This window comes from Meriones unguiculatus, chromosome 11 (genome assembly GCF_030254825.1).
Source record: "Meriones unguiculatus strain TT.TT164.6M chromosome 11, Bangor_MerUng_6.1, whole genome shotgun sequence".
NCBI classification, from domain to species: domain Eukaryota; kingdom Metazoa; phylum Chordata; class Mammalia; order Rodentia; family Muridae; genus Meriones; species Meriones unguiculatus.
This window is the reverse complement of record NC_083359.1, coordinates 21,432,501-21,449,462: the sequence shown is the minus strand read 5'-3', so window position 1 is coordinate 21,449,462 and position 16,962 is coordinate 21,432,501. Positions and strand designations below refer to the sequence as shown.

At 49.5% G+C, this 16,962-nt stretch overlaps 1 protein-coding gene across 1 annotated transcript; it reads left to right on the top strand.

Moving 5' to 3' along the window:
• Positions 1 to 2,037: 2,037 nt before the first annotated feature.
• On the top strand, positions 2,038 to 16,370 carry Trim7 (tripartite motif containing 7). Its single transcript, XM_021641351.2, has 7 exons — positions 2,038 to 2,773; positions 3,563 to 3,658; positions 8,092 to 8,322; positions 10,873 to 10,895; positions 11,417 to 11,532; positions 11,992 to 12,027; positions 14,716 to 16,370. Exons 1-7 carry the CDS (start codon positions 2,246 to 2,248, stop codon positions 15,225 to 15,227), a joined length of 1,542 nt encoding a protein of 513 aa, XP_021497026.1. The 5' UTR covers positions 2,038 to 2,245; the 3' UTR covers positions 15,228 to 16,370.
• The last annotated feature ends 592 nt before the right edge of the window (positions 16,371 to 16,962 follow it).

Sequence of the window (16,962 nt, the reverse complement as noted above, 5' to 3'; positions counted from 1 at the left end):
AAGCCAATAAAAAGTCTTTAGTAGCCAGCCGGGGTGTTCGGGATCCCAGTGTAGCCCCCAGCGTTTCTCAGCGTGAGCTTTTAAGCACAAAACCACAGTCTGGGCTGACACACTTCACTTAACGAGAACAGTTAGCCAGAAGGGGAACGACAGTTTTGAGACTTTTTTCGGAACTGTATGGACTCTGACGGATTAGGCCTTTGTTTTAGTATTGGCAGGTGCTGCTGTCTACGGGCTGAGTTTTACAGCCTGAATGGTACTTCCGTCACGGGGTCAGTTGGGGTCAGCTGTACTAAGGCCTGGGTGCCTGCTAAGTCTGGGGCTCTGTTACAAAATCTGTGTGTGATGCGTCTGTAGGCTCCGTGAATAAGGTAGCATTTGAAAGGGGACTTGGAGGAGGTGGGGAGCAGGGCTCGCAGATTTCGGCAAGAAAACAGATTAGCAGGCTGAAGCCAGAAACCGGCCCACTGGGATCCCAGGATGGCAAGGAGCTATTTTTGTATCTGGGTAATATTTGCAAGTCAACTATAATCAACTGAATCAAAACACTTCAGCCGGTCACTCCCATGAGGCAGTTGCCTTACCTACCGTGGAAGGTGGAGGTCTTTGCCACACTTGATCGCATATTGTGTATGGGGGAGAGGCTCAGATAGAAAAGGTGATCAGGTATAGGTGAGCTACAGGGGGGCTACAGACTACAAAAATATCATCTATTTATTTATTTGTTTATTTTTGTTTATTTTTTTGAGACTGAGTCCCATATAACCCAAGCTGACCTTCAAGTGGCCTTGTAGCCAGGGATGACCTTGAACGCCTGATTCCCCGCCCTTTAATGCTGAGATTACAGGTCTGTGCCCTCATGCCCAGCAAAGAACATATCACTGAAGGTCCTTGATGCCATTACTCTGACTTCTTGGTGAAAGAGAAGGGTTCGCTGGCCTAGGTGTGCTGGCCCTGCTCACCAGTTGCTGTCCTGTGCATTCCTTGGTCCAGGGACCCACTTATCTCTTCAGCTGACTTAACGTTTCTGATCTTAAAAATAACCGTAGTTGAGTTTGCAGACAAATTAAACCGTTCCATGACGAAGAAGGAGAATCAAGCAAGAGCCATTACACAGGAGTATGGGTCTTTCTGACTCATAGAAATATCTGTCAAGAGGACCCGCGGGGCTTGAATGGTGGTCAACACCAAAAGTCACAGGAGATGAGGACAGGGAGGCGTGAGCATAGGAGCTGGGCGCAAAGAGCAGGTGGAGTTTTCAGCGTTATGAGGACTTCAGTCCGGAGAGAGTTAGCAGCCACTGAGGGGGTGAGGGGAGCTCGAGCTTTGATGTATACTGTGGGGCCATGAGCTCTGAGAGGGTTCTCTAAAGCCAAGAGATCACCGAGGCCCAGAGACCGAGCCAGGGCAGGGCAACCATAGAAGCTAAGAAGAGACTAGGAGGCCACAGGCTGCAGAGAAAGGGGGAATGTGGCATCCTGAGCGGTAAGGAGAAAATGCAGCCAGGAAGGACAGACACTTCCTCGGCAGGAGAGCCGAGGAAGGAGGAAGCCTGACCCCAGTGGCCTCCAGAGCGAAACAAGAGATAAGGAAGCAGCTCCTAAAAGGGTCTGTGGAACCCAGCTGTACACCAGCTGGAGAGAGAAGGCTGGGGTTTGTGTGTGGAATGACACCGAACGAAATGAGAAAGGCGGTTGCATTGCTTGTTCGGAACTAAGGACTGCCGTGGATGTGGTTACAAAAGTGGACAAAAGGCCGCGCTTGCGGTGAGGAGGTAGAGCCAAATTCCAGACCCTAAGTTTAGCTCAGCGCAGTGCCAGGATGAGTCGGTATGCGGGGGAACCAGACACCGTGCCCCGGGAGCCAGGCCTTTGCCCCTGTGGTGGAGGGTCAGCCTAGGTCGGCTACTGGGAGTGGAGCCCAGCTGAGCTTGCGGGCTCACCTGCCCGGGACAGTTCCCCACTGCTAACTAGGTCACACTGGGGCGGGCAAGAGGGGCTGGGGGGGGGCGTCGACAAAAGGGAGGTCTCGGGCTAGGGTGGTGGCCACGGGAGCCCAGAAAAAGGGCACCACCTGCCTCCACTCCCAGCTGGGTGCACCCTCGGCTCAGGTCTCAGCTTGCCGGGTGCCGCCCCGCCCTTGCTCGCCCCGTGGGTACTCGGAGCCCGGCCCAGCTCGGAGCCGCGCGCTGTAGCGTCCAGGGACCTCCTCGGAGCCACGGGACTCAGATGCACCAAGGACACGGATGGCGAGCGTGGGGCCTCGGACCGGGCCGAATGCGGGAGCCGAGGCGCTGGCGCTGGCAGCAGAGCTCCAGGGCGAGGCGACGTGCTCCATCTGCCTAGAGTTCTTCCGGGAGCCCGTGTCGGTCGAGTGCGGCCACAGCTTCTGCCGCGCCTGCATCACGCGCTGCTGGGAGCGTCCCGGGGTCGGGACGGGCGCGGCCACCCGCACGCTGCCCTGCCCGCTGCCCTGCCCGCAGTGCCGGGAGCCCGCACGCCCCAGCCAGCTGCGGCCCAACCGACAGCTGGCCTCGGTGGCCTCGCTGCTTCGGCGCTTCAGCCTGCCCCCGACCGTCTCCGGGGAGCGCGGGACCCCGGCGGAGGCGGCCCGGGCGGCGGCGGCGGCGGCTGCACGGTGCTCCCAACACGGAGAGCAGCTTAAGCTCTACTGCCAAGACGACGGCCGTCCCATTTGCGTGGTGTGCGACCGCGCCCGCGAGCACCGTGCGCACGCCGTGCTGCCGCTGGAGGAGGCGGTGCAAGAGGCCAAGGTGGGTGCGCGGTCTCCCGGACCCCTGCCTCTGCTCCAGCCCTCCCAGCTCCTTCCTCTCCTCCTAAACTGCGGCTTCCCCTCATCCCCTCGGCTCCCTCGGAGCCTCAGATGCCCAGCGGCCTGGGACACGGCTCCAGGGACTTGGCATTTTTGTCTCGTCTGTACCCAGCCATTGCTGTAACTCTGCCCAGGAGAAAGTGTGTTTGTCACGCCCACATACCCTCTGCCCTCACTCTCACTCCTTTCCCAGGGGCGTGACACTAATCAAAGTGTTGCGGGGATCATAGAGGACCACATCGGGCCTTCCTGGGTTAGGCGGTCCGCCTCAAGATCAGTGAAGCCCACGGGTTCTGGGCACACACACACACACACACACACACACACACACACACACCCTTTTGTCTGTCCTTTGCTGGGCAGCTGCACCAGAGGCCCTCAGTCTCTGCTGTCCTGTTGCTCTCCAACCCTCCTCACATGTATGCTTTCTGTTGCTTGAGAGGAGAGCAGGAGACAGGGCTGTGTGAACCAATGGGGGAGTCTTAGAGTTTCAGCGAAGACCGAAAACAGTGTGGCCGATGCCCTTGGGGAAGTGAGCCTCCTGAGCCTTTGGAGTTCCCCCTGCCTCCACTGGGTTAGCCTGCACAGGTTATGTTCACCCCACAGCTGGATATCTATTCAGTCTTGTGCTCCGAGAGTAGAATCTTGGCTTTCTCCTGGACGGCTCTAGGAAGCTACATGAGAAGGTTTCCGGAATTCCCTTACCACGGTGTCTTCCTTCATACCGCAGGAGCTGTTGGATTCCAGGCTCAGGGCCTTGAAGAAAGAACTGGAAGAGTATGAAGCGTTCCGGTCTACGGAAGAGAGGGAGAGCAAAGAGCTTCTGGTGAGTTGAAGTGTGAGAGCCATAGGGTTGCGGATACCCCCCCTTTCTCTCTCTCTCTCTCTCTCTCTCTCTCTCTCTCTCTCTCTGTGTGTGTGTGTGTGTGTTGAAACAGTAGGGTGGATTTCAGAAAAAAATAACTTGGTATACATCACGAAGGTTGACTATATAATTTATAATACAAAGAGCTTGTGAAAGGGACTGTTCAGATAATCTTTAGGATGCACAGTCATTCCTAACAAGCCAATTAGGACCTGTAGCAGCATCTTGTAACTGAATGCATATTTATTCACAGGAACATGTCATAGTAAGTGGGAACATGAGTACAGTAAGGAACCACATTTCAGCCTGAGTCATGCTCTGCTGTGGAAAGAACTGTGGGGAAAATGTTTGCTTTTGGAACTTTAAGAATTAGAGGTTAAGGGAGAAGAGGCTGAGAAGGAATCAGAACTATTCCTGGCTATGGCAGAGGACAGGAGGCTTGGGGAATCGGGTTCTATGTACCCTCTGGTCTCCAGCACCTCCGATTTGAAAGGAAAGTAAAATGGGCTCATTTTGGTTACTGTGAGCAAATACGAGTCACTGTCATTTTTCTACCACACAAATTCAGTTCTTAGCTCAGTAAAAGGTGCTGAGAGAATGAAAGGAACCCTTAGAACCTTTTAAGGCAAAGTCGTTTGTTCATGAAGCTGGGAAATAGAGGGAGAGGCCTGGAGGACCCTCTTATTCTTTAAAAAATCAATCATCTGTTTATCTATCTACTTATTTGCATTTCTATTGTTGTGCCACTGTCTGCATGTAGAAGTCAGAGGGCAACTTTGTGTAAGTTCGTGCCCTCCACCTTGAGTTAAGTTTTAGGAACTGAATTCAGGTTGCCAGGCTTATGAGCGAAATGTCTTTACCCACTGAGGTATCTCACCAGCTCAAACCCACTATTCTTTAGGGTAGGAAGGGAAAGACTATGGAGTCAGACACCCAGGCTCCTCTCTGAGCTCTTTGTTGTTACTATTATTGTTCTGTTTTGTTGGAGACAGGGACTCTTTCGTGGTTCAAACCTGCTTCCGCCTCCCTAGTGATGGGATTGAAGGTGTGTGTCACCATGCCTGGCCCTCTCAATACTCTTAACTGCCTTTACACCTGCATCCATCAAATATCCCAGACTTGCACATCTGAACGTTCCCTTCCCTTCCCAAAGCAGAGTTCACCATCCACACCTTTGTTCCACCTCCGCCGGAGAAAGAAGCAAGTGCATAGCTCTTTGGTTTCACACCTGTGACTAAGAGGGCATTCTCCATGGCCTGGGCAACTTCGCAGTCTCTGACCCTTCTCCCTAGGACATTGTTTAGCACCCCCCATCTCTGCCCTTTCCCAAACCCTCCCCCCAACCTATCCAAACCGGGGGCCGTTCAGAGCCAAGCAAGTGCTCTACTAAGCCACAAGTCCCTCATCCTTCCTAACATACAGGTACAGGTGAGCCTACCTCTGTGGCTCTCCAGTAAACAGGGAGAAAATGTTATAATTTTATAATTGAACGTATCATGTGGGATGAAAGAGGGGGTAGGAAGGAGAGGGTACCTTCAGCTGGAATGTCCTTACCCCAGGGTCGTCCAGAAATGTCTACAGGCAGTTTTGGTTGTCAGCATTGGTGGCAGGGGCCATAATACACAGGGAAGACCCCACCCACTGTCAGGAATTATCTGGCCCCAAATGTCAACAACAGCAAGATTGGGACACTTCTGTTTACACTTTTCTTGGTCTGTTAGTCACCCAATATCATTGACTATGTGCTTTTTAAAGAATACATGCCTGCTGGTGGTGGTGAATGCAGAGAAAGCAGAGGCAGGCAGATCTCTGCAGGAGAGCCAAAGCTACACAAAGAAATCCCCATCTCAAAAAAAAAAAGTTTACAGTTTAGCTGGGTATAGTAGCTTTCTTAACCTGAACAATTTCTCCAGACTTGTTTTTTTGTTGTTGTTGTTTGTTTGTTTGTTTTTGGTAGCTCACACCTTTAATTCCAGCACTGCTTATGAAGCAGACATGGAAGGTTGTCTATGAGTTTGAGGCCAGCCTGGTCTTATAGTGAATTCATGACAACCAGGGCTATATAGACAGCAACAACAATGAACTGAATTTAGTTTTCAGGTCTAGAGTCTGGGAAGTCTAAAACAATTTTGCCACTAGCTGCTCAGCACTTCACGAGAGCCTTCTTTTTTTCTCTTTCTTTTTTTTCTTTAAGGTAGGGTTTCTCTGTGTAGCCCTGGGTGTCCTGGACTCTGCCCTGCCTTTATAGACCAGGCTGGCCTCAAACTCACAGTGATCAGCCTGACTCTGCCTCCCAGAGTGCTGGGATTACAGGTGGGCACCACCACAGCTGGCTTTTTTTTTTTTTTCAAGACAGGGTTTCTCTGTGTAGCTTTGGCTGTCCTGGACTCACTTTTGCAGGCCTCACAGAGGCCTGCCTCTGCCTCCTCAAGTGCTTTTTACCTTTGTGTTGTTACCTTCGTGCACCAAGAGAAAGGAGAGAGAGTTCACCGGTATGCTAGTGAAACAGAAAATCTTTTATTATCAGGTCACACAAGCAGGGCTGCTGATCCATCAGGACTCTAGAGCCTTGATCCTGCTGGCAGCCCCCAGCAGGGGTTGAGGCTGGACTTATAAGCACAACACCCACAAGCGCCAGTGCCAAGTCACAACCTCACCAATCGGAATTCGGGGATTAGGGACTTTCCTTACACGTTCCATCATTTTCAACTGACACACGATGTAAGCTTTTTAGTCCAACCAGTCAGATTCATCTGCTCTTTTTGTGCTTAGGGACAGGGATGATGTTCTAGGGAGCTATTGTGGCTTTGCCGGCTCCCAACAGTATCATTATGTAGCTCGGGTTGGCCTGGAACTTGCTACGTAGTCCAGGCTGGCTGTGTGCTTGTAGAGCCTCACTCTGCTGAGGGCTCTCCTTATAGTCTCTCACTACCAGCCACAGACAGAGGGAGCTATTTTGAGAAACAGTCTGCTCGGGTTGTTCCCTTGGGAGTCAAGGCCTTAGAGTTAGCAGAAGTGCAGACTTTAAATTCAGACCACCCTGCCCTAGACTCTGCGCTTAACAATTAGTAGGATGGGTCTCCTCACCCTAGAAGGGAATAAGGAGTGTGCTGACCTCACTGGGTCAGGGTAGTTGAATTAAAGTGTTGTTGTTGCTGCTGCTGCTGCAGGTCTGATGACGGAAGTGGGGCATATTGTGGGAAGCCTTGGGACCCATGATCTGAGCCCAGGACTCATGACTTCACTTCTTCACAGCCTTCTCTTCTACTACCCATCTTTTCCTTCCTCTGTAGCTGCCTGGGAGAGAGCCTTTCATAAAGCTTGTCCTTACTTGCTTATAGTTCTGAGAGTCCTTGTTTACTATACTTGCTTACAGTCTTTACTTACTTATGTTTATGAGAGTATATGAGTGTCCTTGTTTACTATATTGGAATTTTGCTGAAGAAGTAAGTGTGTTTGTGTAAATAAAGGAGTGGATCTTAAAACATTTAAAAAATCCCGAATCTGATAATGCAAAGAATAGAATGCTGAATTTGCACAGAATTAGTGCCAGGTGGCTGTTCTGTACTTCTGCTAACAGGAAGTTTTCATCTTCTCTCTCTGTACCTCTGGAGTTCTGCAATTTTAGTTTACATTCCATCAGAATGTAAGTAGTGCTTTAAAAAAAAAAAAAGGATGGGAACTGTGCCGTGACACTTGCCTTTAATCCCAGCACTTACTCGGGAGGAAGAGGCAATGGATCTCTGTGAATTCGAGGCCAGCCTGTTCTACAGAGAGTTTCAGGGCAGCCAGGGCTACACAGAGAAACCCTATCTCAAAAAAAAAAAAAAAAAAAAAAAAAAAAAAAAAAGGATGGGCCAGGCATAAAGGCACACACACCTTTAATCCCAGCACAGAAGAGGCAGAGGCAGGCAAATATCTATATACCTGGTTGACATAGAAAGTTCCAGACCAGCCAGGACTACGTGGTGAAATCCTGTCTCTAAAATAAAGTAAAAATAAGATGAAAGGTGATTAAATAAATATATAGCAGAAGAAAAAGCAACCTTTGATATAATCCTCGTGATGGCCCTACAGGTACTAATTTATCTCTCTTATCTTTTACAAAAGGAAATTACAGGTTGAGGTAGTTGTGGGGAGTTGAAGATGCCTAAGGTAGGTAGGTGTAGAGCCCAGGTCTTAAGAGACAGACACCAGAGGACATCTTTGGCAGGGGAGAGAGGAGCATGTGGCTTTTACAGAGTCAGGCTAATTTAATTAGGGGTGTGCATTGTGTGTGTGTGTGTGCAACCTTGCTCTGGAAGATGCCTCCTCTTCCTCAAAGCTCCTGTCTTAATGTTATGTTCAAATCCCTTCACCTCTAAATCCTGAGCCAACTTCTCTTCTCGAGACAGAAGCAGATGGCAGCGGAGAAAGAGAAGGTAGTGGCAGAGTTTCAGGCACTTCGGGCCTTCCTGGTGGAGCAGGAGGGTCGGCTCCTGGGCCGACTGGAGGTGCTGTCCCGGGAAGTGACGCAGAAGCAGAATGAGAATCTGGCCCAGCTCGATGGTGAGATCACTCAGCTGTCCAAACTCAGCAGCCAGATCCAGGAGACAGCTCAGAAGCCGGACCTTGACTTCCTCCAGGTGGGGCTGGCTCAGTGAGAAGATGCGTTTGCCCTAGGGATTAGGAAAGGCAGCAGGAGAACACTCAGGCCCCATTGAGGAAGGGGATTGCAGGAAGGGGCACTGAATCTTCCCAGATTGAAGGCTAGAAGGGACATGATTATAAGCCATTATAGCTTATTTTACATTTATTCTAGTATACACACACTTGAGACAAAAGTCTTAGGAAAAAATCTTTAAAAAAAAAATCACTTTAACATGCTGTGTTATTCTATTTCATTTAAAAAAAATGCTGGGACTAGAGAAATGGCACATGAGTTAAAAACACCGGCTGTTTGATTCCCAGTACCCCACCTGGTGGCTCACTACCTATGAAAGAACCAGTATCCGAACAGGACACACCAAGACCAAGTTCTGAGCACAAAGGAGCTTATTTGCCCCAGTGGGACACAGGGCAGGGAATAAGAGGCAAGGACAGAAGAATGAGGGAGAAGGGGAAGGTAACAAGGAAGAGGGGCAAGGGATATTTGCTGGGAGGGGCAAAGGGCTGCCTCTGGACACAGAGAAGAAGACAGGGCTATAGGCAAATGGCAGTTTAAAAAGGGAAAAGGGGAAACTCCATTTTAAAAATGAGTTGGTTTGTTTTGATTGGGTATGTTAATTAGGTGAGCCAAAGGGGGGCTTTTAATTGTTGGGTTTCAATACTTTGATAGCTGGCCCTTGGTGGTCAGTCTCAGGGGGGAGGAAGTGGACAAATAAGGAAATAGATCTTGGTGGCTAGCTGTAGGAATGGAATTTATGGTTTACTGTTACGGGTTCAGGAATAGCCACACAGTGACCACTGGAACACCAGACGCAGTTTGATGGAAGTTTATTGAATGCTGGACAAAAACTGACCACTCAGGGCCATGAACTGGACTTGGGAGCCGGGCTATGACACTGGTCTGTTTCTAAGGCAGGGTTTTTGTTTGTTTGTTTGTTTGTTTGTTTTTGTTTTAATACAGAAAACCATAACCAAGTAACAACCAGGTAACCAGGTGTAGGAAGGGGTGGGGGGGGTGGCATTACATCATTTTGACTAGGTAAACATAATCAGTATTGTTTTAAGTGTATTGAGTTGTATGTAGGTAGCTAGACAAAGCATTTTAAGCTGATTGGCTGGGATTTAGGATAAGGGAGATCTTGAGAGCTTTCCAGCTTTCTGGGGGTAAGGAACATAGCAGGATGTTGTGATCTTTAACTCAGGCAGAACATGCATTTATTATCCATTGTTTTATTCTAGCAGCAAGCATTGAACTATTGAATTGTTTCAATAATTTCAGGCATGTAGGCCTGAGAGCTTGAACTTAATTTCACCTTATGATCAAAATGGAGACTTAGAGCAAAATGTCTTCTGATATGCTAAAGGCTACAGCAGTTGTTAACAGAGGAGCCATAGTTACGCTAAGAATGAAAGTAGGTCTCAGCAGAGGGGCTCTGGAGTTTAAACAGGTTACAACACTACAAGGGGATGGGGGAAGGGCAAGACCTCCTAGAGCCATGTTTGCGGTTCTTTGGATGGATAGAGCCTTTCAACTGCAGCTCCAAGGGATCTGACAACCTTTTTCTGGTCTCCATGGGCACACATGGTGCACAGACATACGTCTAGGCAAGACACTCATACACATAAACATTTTTTTAAAAGAAAGAATTACTTTAAAAAAATCAGTCACCAGGCCAGGCATAGTAGTGCACAGAAACACTAACTTTTCATCCTTGCACTCAGGAGGCAGAGGCAGGCAGATCTCTGTGAGTGTGAGGCCAGCCTGGTGTAAATAGTGAGTTGCAGAACTATACAGTGAGACCCTGTCTCTAGAAAAACAAACAAACAAAAACCAGAAACAAACAAACAACAGTAGCAAAAAGTCATCAGTATATTCAGATAAACTTTACAAGCCATACAAGAGTCAAACATAGTTACAGAAAAGATACTGCTTTTTTTTTGTTTGTTTGTTTGTTTGATTTTTGTTTTTGGAGACTTGAGTTTCCCTGTGTAGTGTTGGCTGTCTTGGACTAGCTTCGTAGACCAGGCTGGCCTCACACTCACAGAGATCCACCCGCCTCTGCCTCTGCTTCCCATGGGTGCTGAGATTAAAGGCGTGAGCCACCACACCCCGCTGACACTGGTGTATTGCCCAGTGTAATGATAAGCACTTTTGATACCAGCCCTTGGAAGTGGGAAAGGCATCAGGAGTTCAAGACCAACCTCTACGTCATATGGAATTTGAGACCAGCCTCAGACATGAGAATCTGTTTCAAATAAAACAAAATAAAAACCAAGATACTGTGGCTTGTCTAGGGTGGTAACCATGCTAGTGGTAAATACTGGATCATGTCAGATAGCCCCAGGGAGGATTTCGCAATAGCTGACCTAACATCCGGTAGACAGCCACAGCTGGAGACCACTGTCACCTGTGCGTTCAGTGGGGCGTGGCTTATTTTCTGTGAGTCAGGTAAAGAGCAAGTCATGTTTTCTCAAAGGTGAGTGGAGGTTATGATGATGACTTGATTTTCTTCCATCTTTTCTTCCAGGAGTTCAAAAACACATTAAGCAAGTGAGTGAACCTAACAGACCCCAGGCCTTTCCAAGCTGGTTTGCTGTCCCACCAAACTGTCTCTTTTTATCCCAACATCATCTCTCCCTTCCTGACTCTCAGCTCTTTACCCGGGTACCTTTGGAGGCTAAGGCCCACCTACCTAGCTGTGGGAATTCCTGCACAAAGTTGGCTTTCCTTTTTCCTTTTACTGGAAGCAACAGGAAGACAAGGGAGGGGATGGGAAGAGGGGGGAGAGGTAGAAATGGAGGGAGGGAGGGAAGAAAAGAGTGAATAAGATTGTTCTTTCCATGATATTCTCTTCGAAGTCAATTCTCCAGTCATATTCTTCCCTCCCCCGCCAAGACCCTCCTCCTAAGGGTTGTGAGATCCCTCATTAGTGACACAAGTTGGAAATCAAGCCTTTAACACATAGGTCTTTAGGAATACGTGTCTCTAAGCAATAGCCCCACCCTAATTCTCAGAGGGCAGTGGGAATGGGGTGGCATTCTTGGGACTTCCTCGGGGGCCTTGTCCTGCAGGTGCAGCACTTTGCCTTGCTCCAAGCCAACCACAGTGTCATCCGAGATGAAGAATAAAGTGTGGAATGTTTCCCTCAAGAGTTTCGTCTTAAAAGGATTGCTGAAGAAGTTCAAAGGTAGGGGCCCGTGTGTTGCTGGGCCATGTAGTGTTGGGTGGAGTGGGATGGGCTCCTGATGGTTCATGGGACCTAAGGGTATGTCTTTCTTGAACTGAAAAGAGGAAACAGGAGTTGGAGAACAGCAACGCCAGATTGCTGTGGGAAGGCAGTGATGACAAGTCCATCTGGGTTTCACCCTAGGGCACCCTGTTTCCATGTGGACAGACAGATTAGGAGAGCAGTGGGAGCAGGAGGGGCAGGTCAGACCAGTTCATAGAGGAAGAGAGGGAGAGGTGGGGGTAGGGCACTTGGGGGGTCCTTCCTCTCTCTGTTCCCATCTTGGCTCTACACATGCAACTCTGGAGTATTTGGAGTCAGATGTGTTATCAGGGTGGGGAGAGGAGGTTTCCTGGCTAGGCAGTCTCCCACGCTGTGCGCGTTTGCTCTGCACATTTGCTCTCCTTTGTTTCTCTGCAGAGGATCTCCAGGGAGAGCTGGAGAAGGAAGAGAAAGGTATGAATGACAATTGCAACTGTGAGTATAAGGCTGGCTGGGTAGGCAACCTGCTCCCTGCCAGGGGCCTGGGTCTGACCCCCACTGGTCAGTGGTGGCACATGCCTTCAATTCTAGCATTTGGGAGGCAGAGGCAGGTGGATCTCTGAGTTCCAGGACAGCCAAGGCTACACAGAGAAACCCTGTCTGGAAAACCAAAACAACAAAATACTACAACAAAAATCCGAAACGAAACAAATGGTTGACTCCATATGCCTTTCCACCTCAGTGACTACCTCTCTGCCCCCATCCTAATCCTTGTTTGACATCTTTGAATCCTCAGGTGGCCGTGGGGCCCACTGGCTCACAAGTAGTGGGCGATCTGCAGCAGGGATGATTTGGCCTCAGGTTGCTTGGGCAGAGACATCTTCTCAATTTCCTGGATGAAACTACTCTTGCCTACACTTCTAAACAGATGAAGACCTCAGCAATGGGGGTTGTGTGTGAGATCATTTTATCACCCTGAGGGCCATCACACAATGCTCACACGATCCCCAAGGCTGCTATCTTGTGTGACATTATCTTAGCTGAAGGTCAGTCAGGTGAAGTCTCTGATTTGAGGGTCAGGGTCCTGGGGGACACTCTCTAGCCGTGAAGCAGATGTAGGGGACACCTCTACAGATGTGCAGAGCTCTGCTTATATTCTGTCTAGCGGGCATCATGGGGTTCTGGGACTGTGCCTGGTTATCGTGAGTGAGTGAGGTCGCTGAGTTCTGGTTATCAGGTGCAGCCTTGGGTGTAGTGGAGGTCCTGACCTCGCTGTTTTTGAATGTCTAAAAGGCATTTTTAAAAATAAGCTCATTACTGGGGGACAATGGAAACAAAGGGAGTTCTAGGGGGTGTGATCCAACAGTGACAGGAAGGAAACAAGGGCACAGGGCTGACCTGGGTAGGACCCTGCAATGGCCCCTTTCATTCGGTATGCCCTCAACTCTCAGTGGTCTTCAAGGCCACAAGGGGTCTACCTCCTTGCACATCAGGTCCTTGATATTTCACTGTAGCCACATGCTGTTCTTGCTGCTTTTGGACTCCATCAAACACACAGGAACTTTGGGGCCTTTGCACCGCCCTGGCCATCTGTCAGCCAGGGCCACATTTGCCTCTTATATAACTGGCTTTCTCACTCCTTTTTTGCTCTTTGCTCTAACACACCCTTCCTGTGAGGCCGGCTTTCCTGGTTACTGTAGTCGGAATGACATTTAGCTTTCCAGATCCCTCTTGCCTTCTGCTGGTCATCCACTGCCTCTCACACAGCCAGGAAGAAAGTAACGAACGGGCAAGGTTGTCCACCTGCCTTGGTCTCTGTGGTATTCCAGAGTGTCTCAGTCTCTGTTCTATTGCTGTGAAGAGACACCATGACCAAGGCAACTCTTATAAAGGGAAACAGTTAATCAGGGGCTTGCTTACAGTGTGAGTGGGTTAGTTCATGATCACCACGGCTGAAAATGGGCCTGCATGGTGCTGTAGCAGGAGCCAAGAGCTTTACATCCTGATCTGCAGGCAGGAGAGAGAGAGAGAGAGAGAGAGAGAGAGAGAGAGAGAGAGAGAGAGAAAGCGCCCAATTCCAGTGACACACCTCCAACAAGGCCACGCCTCCTAATCCCTTTCAAACAGTTCCACTCCCTGGTGACTAAACCTGCAATACATGAATCTATGGGAGCCACTTTCATTCAAATCACCTCAGGGGTCCTGGAAGGAGTCCTACAATAGTGTTTACAATTCAGTGCATTTTGTGGATGTTTATTTTGAACGTTTTCAAACATACTCAAAAGGAGTGAGAAGAGCATAATGCAGGCCATACATGTTCATATATTACATCTTCAATTGCCAATTGGTGGATATTTTTTCACAGACATTGTGTCCAATTTTATAAAAACAAAGATACTGTATTTCCACAAATATTTCAGAGTATGTTATCTCTAAAGAGACAGCCTTTTTTCTTTCCTTCCTTCCTCTCTCTCTTCCTTTCTTTCTCTCCTTCCTTCCTTCCTTCCTTCCTTCCTTCCTTCCTTCCTTCCTTCCTTCCTTCCTTTCTTTCTTTCTTTCTTTCTTTCTTTCTTTCTTTCTTTCTTTCTTTCTTTCTTTCTTTCTTCTTTCTGTAGATTTCACTGTATAGCTCTGGCTGGACTGGAGCTGACTATGTAACCAAGACTTGCTCCCAGCTCCCATATATGCCCCTAATTTCAGATTTCCCCAGTTGTTCTTGAGTTGAGACAGGGTCTCTTGCAAACACCCCCACCCCGGCCTCAGGCTGATTATGTAACTGAGGATGGCCTTGAACTCCTGATTCCTCTGCCCCCAGCTCCCAAGCCCAAACTTTCTCTGTGGTCCACAATTATCCTTGAAATTAGATTTGTTGACCTGCTCAACTTGAGATCCAAATCAGGCCCGCCGTATTTCTTCGATAAGTGTCTGTTAAAGATGTTAACACGCGTTTGTTAAACTGAAGAAAGAAAAAAAGAAGAAAGACAGAAAAGAGGAAAGCTACTGAACTTTGATGTGGTTGTGGAGGTAGGAGGGTTGACGGGTATTGGCTTTTCCTCAAGGGAAGAGAGACAGGGTGACAGGAAGGGAATGAATGTATCCTGAGTTCCCTGAGGCTGTGCAAGTAATGTGCGCGGAGACATCTTTCCCTTTCTCTCTCCTCAGTGGAACTCACTTTGGACCCCGACACAGCCAACCCCCGCCTCCTCTTGTCCCTGGATCTAAAGAGCGTGCGCCTAGGACAGCGCGCGCAGGACTTGCCTAACCATCCCCGCCGCTTCGATACCAACACTCGCGTTTTGGCATCCTGTGGTTTCTCCTCTGGCAGGCACCACTGGGAGGTGGAAGTGGGCTCCAAGGACGGCTGGGCCTTTGGCGTGGCCCGCGAGAGCGTGCGTCGCAAGGGCCTCACGCCCTTCACCCCCGAGGAGGGCGTCTGGGCGATGCAACTCAACAATGGCCAATACTGGGCGGTGACCAGCCCTGAGAGGACGCCGCTCAACTGTGGGCAGCTGTCGCGGGTGAGGGTGGCACTGGACCTGGAGGTGGGGGCCGTGTCCTTCTATGCGGTGGAGGACATGCGTCACCTCTACACCTTCCGCGTCAACTTCCAGGAGCGAGTGTTCCCCCTTTTCTCTGTTTGCTCCACTGGCACCTACTTGAGAATCTGGCCTTGAAGGGCTTTGCTGGGCTTCCTAGGAGGGGACAGGGCAGCAGTGTAACTCCCCTCCGTGAGACAGAGGACCTTCCATCCATACCCCTACTCCAGGCTGCCCAGTGGCTGGAGCACAACACAGGTGCTGAAGACTGAGGAAAGAGGTGCTATGGGTAATTAACTATACAGGAAGCCTGCTGTGATGGCCCACACCTTTAATCCCAGCGTTTGAGAGGCGGAGGCAGGTGGATCTCTGTGAGTTCAAGGCCAGCCTTGAGATTCAGACCAGCAAGGCCGAAACACAGAGAAACCCTGTCTTGGAAAAAAAAAAAATTAAAAAATAAGCTGCACAGGGAAGAGATGCTTTGGACTCCTTTAATGTCCCTGCAAATTGTGTCTGAACTGTGGAGGGGGTTGACCAGTAGGACAAGAACCCAGCTTTACTTTTTCTTTTTTTAAAAACAAGGGTGCTTCCTACCACACCTACTGCCTTGATTCAGAAAGGTCCTTGTTTGCACAGAACAATGTCAAAGATTGATACTCTTGCGAAGGGTGTGGCTTGGCCCCTGGGCCCAGGAGGTATTACTTTACATTTGTGACAGCTGCAGGCTTTGCTTGGAGAGGTCATTGAGTCCTCCAGATCCAGCTGGCCTGGCTGGGTTGCTTAGTCAGGGAGGAGCATCGGGGCTCCCAGCTCAGAAGCCGGTCTGGCTAGGTCTGGAGGGAGACCCTTGACCTAGACAGGAGGCCAAGGTAACAGTATACACCTATGTATACCATTCTCCAGCACTCCTTAGCCTGATATGATGTGTGGGTCCTTTACCACAGTAGCTGCCAACGTGTGTGGGCACAGATGCCGTAAGCCTCACATTTTCCATCAGGGTACAGTCTCCTTTGCGTAAGGAGATCAGAGATTCTGGAACTGTGAAACACAAGTTGGTACTTAGGAGTTTAGGGAAGCACGAAGCACAAACACGATTCCGACAAACCCCTTCTGGGAACTTATTAAATCTATGCAAACCAGAGAGCATTCTGGTGGCAAGGATTGCTGGACATCTGCCTTGGAAGGAACTGAGCAGGCCAGCCTCCTTACCCTCTTGACAGGCTACAGTCCCATAGTGTTCACAGAGCTTCTGGAAGGGCAGCAAATACAGATTTGAACACATTTCTATGGGGTCCGGTCTCATTCTTGATTCGCTGATACGACTACAGGAGGATATATCTGACGTGTGTGTGTGTGTGTGTGTGTGTGTGTGTGTGTGTGTAGTGAGCGTTTTGGAAAGGGCATCTATGAGCAGCTGTATAAAAGTTCGCTGTTGCAAACAGATACCTGCACACAAACACAGCCTCCCACTTAACGTGAAATCGTGAGGACCTGGGTTCTGGTCACTGCACCCATGGAACAGGCAGCAGGCCCTGAAAACACCCAGGTCTCCAGCTTCAAGGAACAGGATGCCCTCTTTTGGTCCCTGGAGGCACACATCGAAGCCTGTGCACAAATGTGTGTGTCTGTACAGTCACACAGACTCACACAGAGGCTGACGTGACAGCCAGCCTCACCCTGATGGCACTGTGTTGCCGCCTGCTCTAGCCCTGTCCGTTAGTGACACTTCCCCAGAGTGCTCAGACCTGTGTAATAATTTACACATACCTTCCCCATGGTGGCCGAAGAATGATAATTCGGTACGAGGTGTCTGTTAAGGGCCTTTGACCTTTGCCCAGGAATGCCTGTGAGATCCCAGTGGCCTGCAGGTGAG

Coding starts and splice junctions, on each gene's coding strand:
- Trim7 (XM_021641351.2), top strand. CDS start 2,246: ATGGCGAGCGTGGGGCCTCGGACCGGGCCGAATGCGGGAGCCGAGGCG. Junction 3,659..8,091: donor GGGAGAGCAAAGAGCTTCTG/GTGAGTTGAAGT, acceptor TTCTCGAGACAG/AAGCAGATGGCAGCGGAGAA. Junction 10,896..11,416: donor TTCAAAAACACATTAAGCAA/GTGAGTGAACCT, acceptor CTTGTCCTGCAG/GTGCAGCACTTTGCCTTGCT.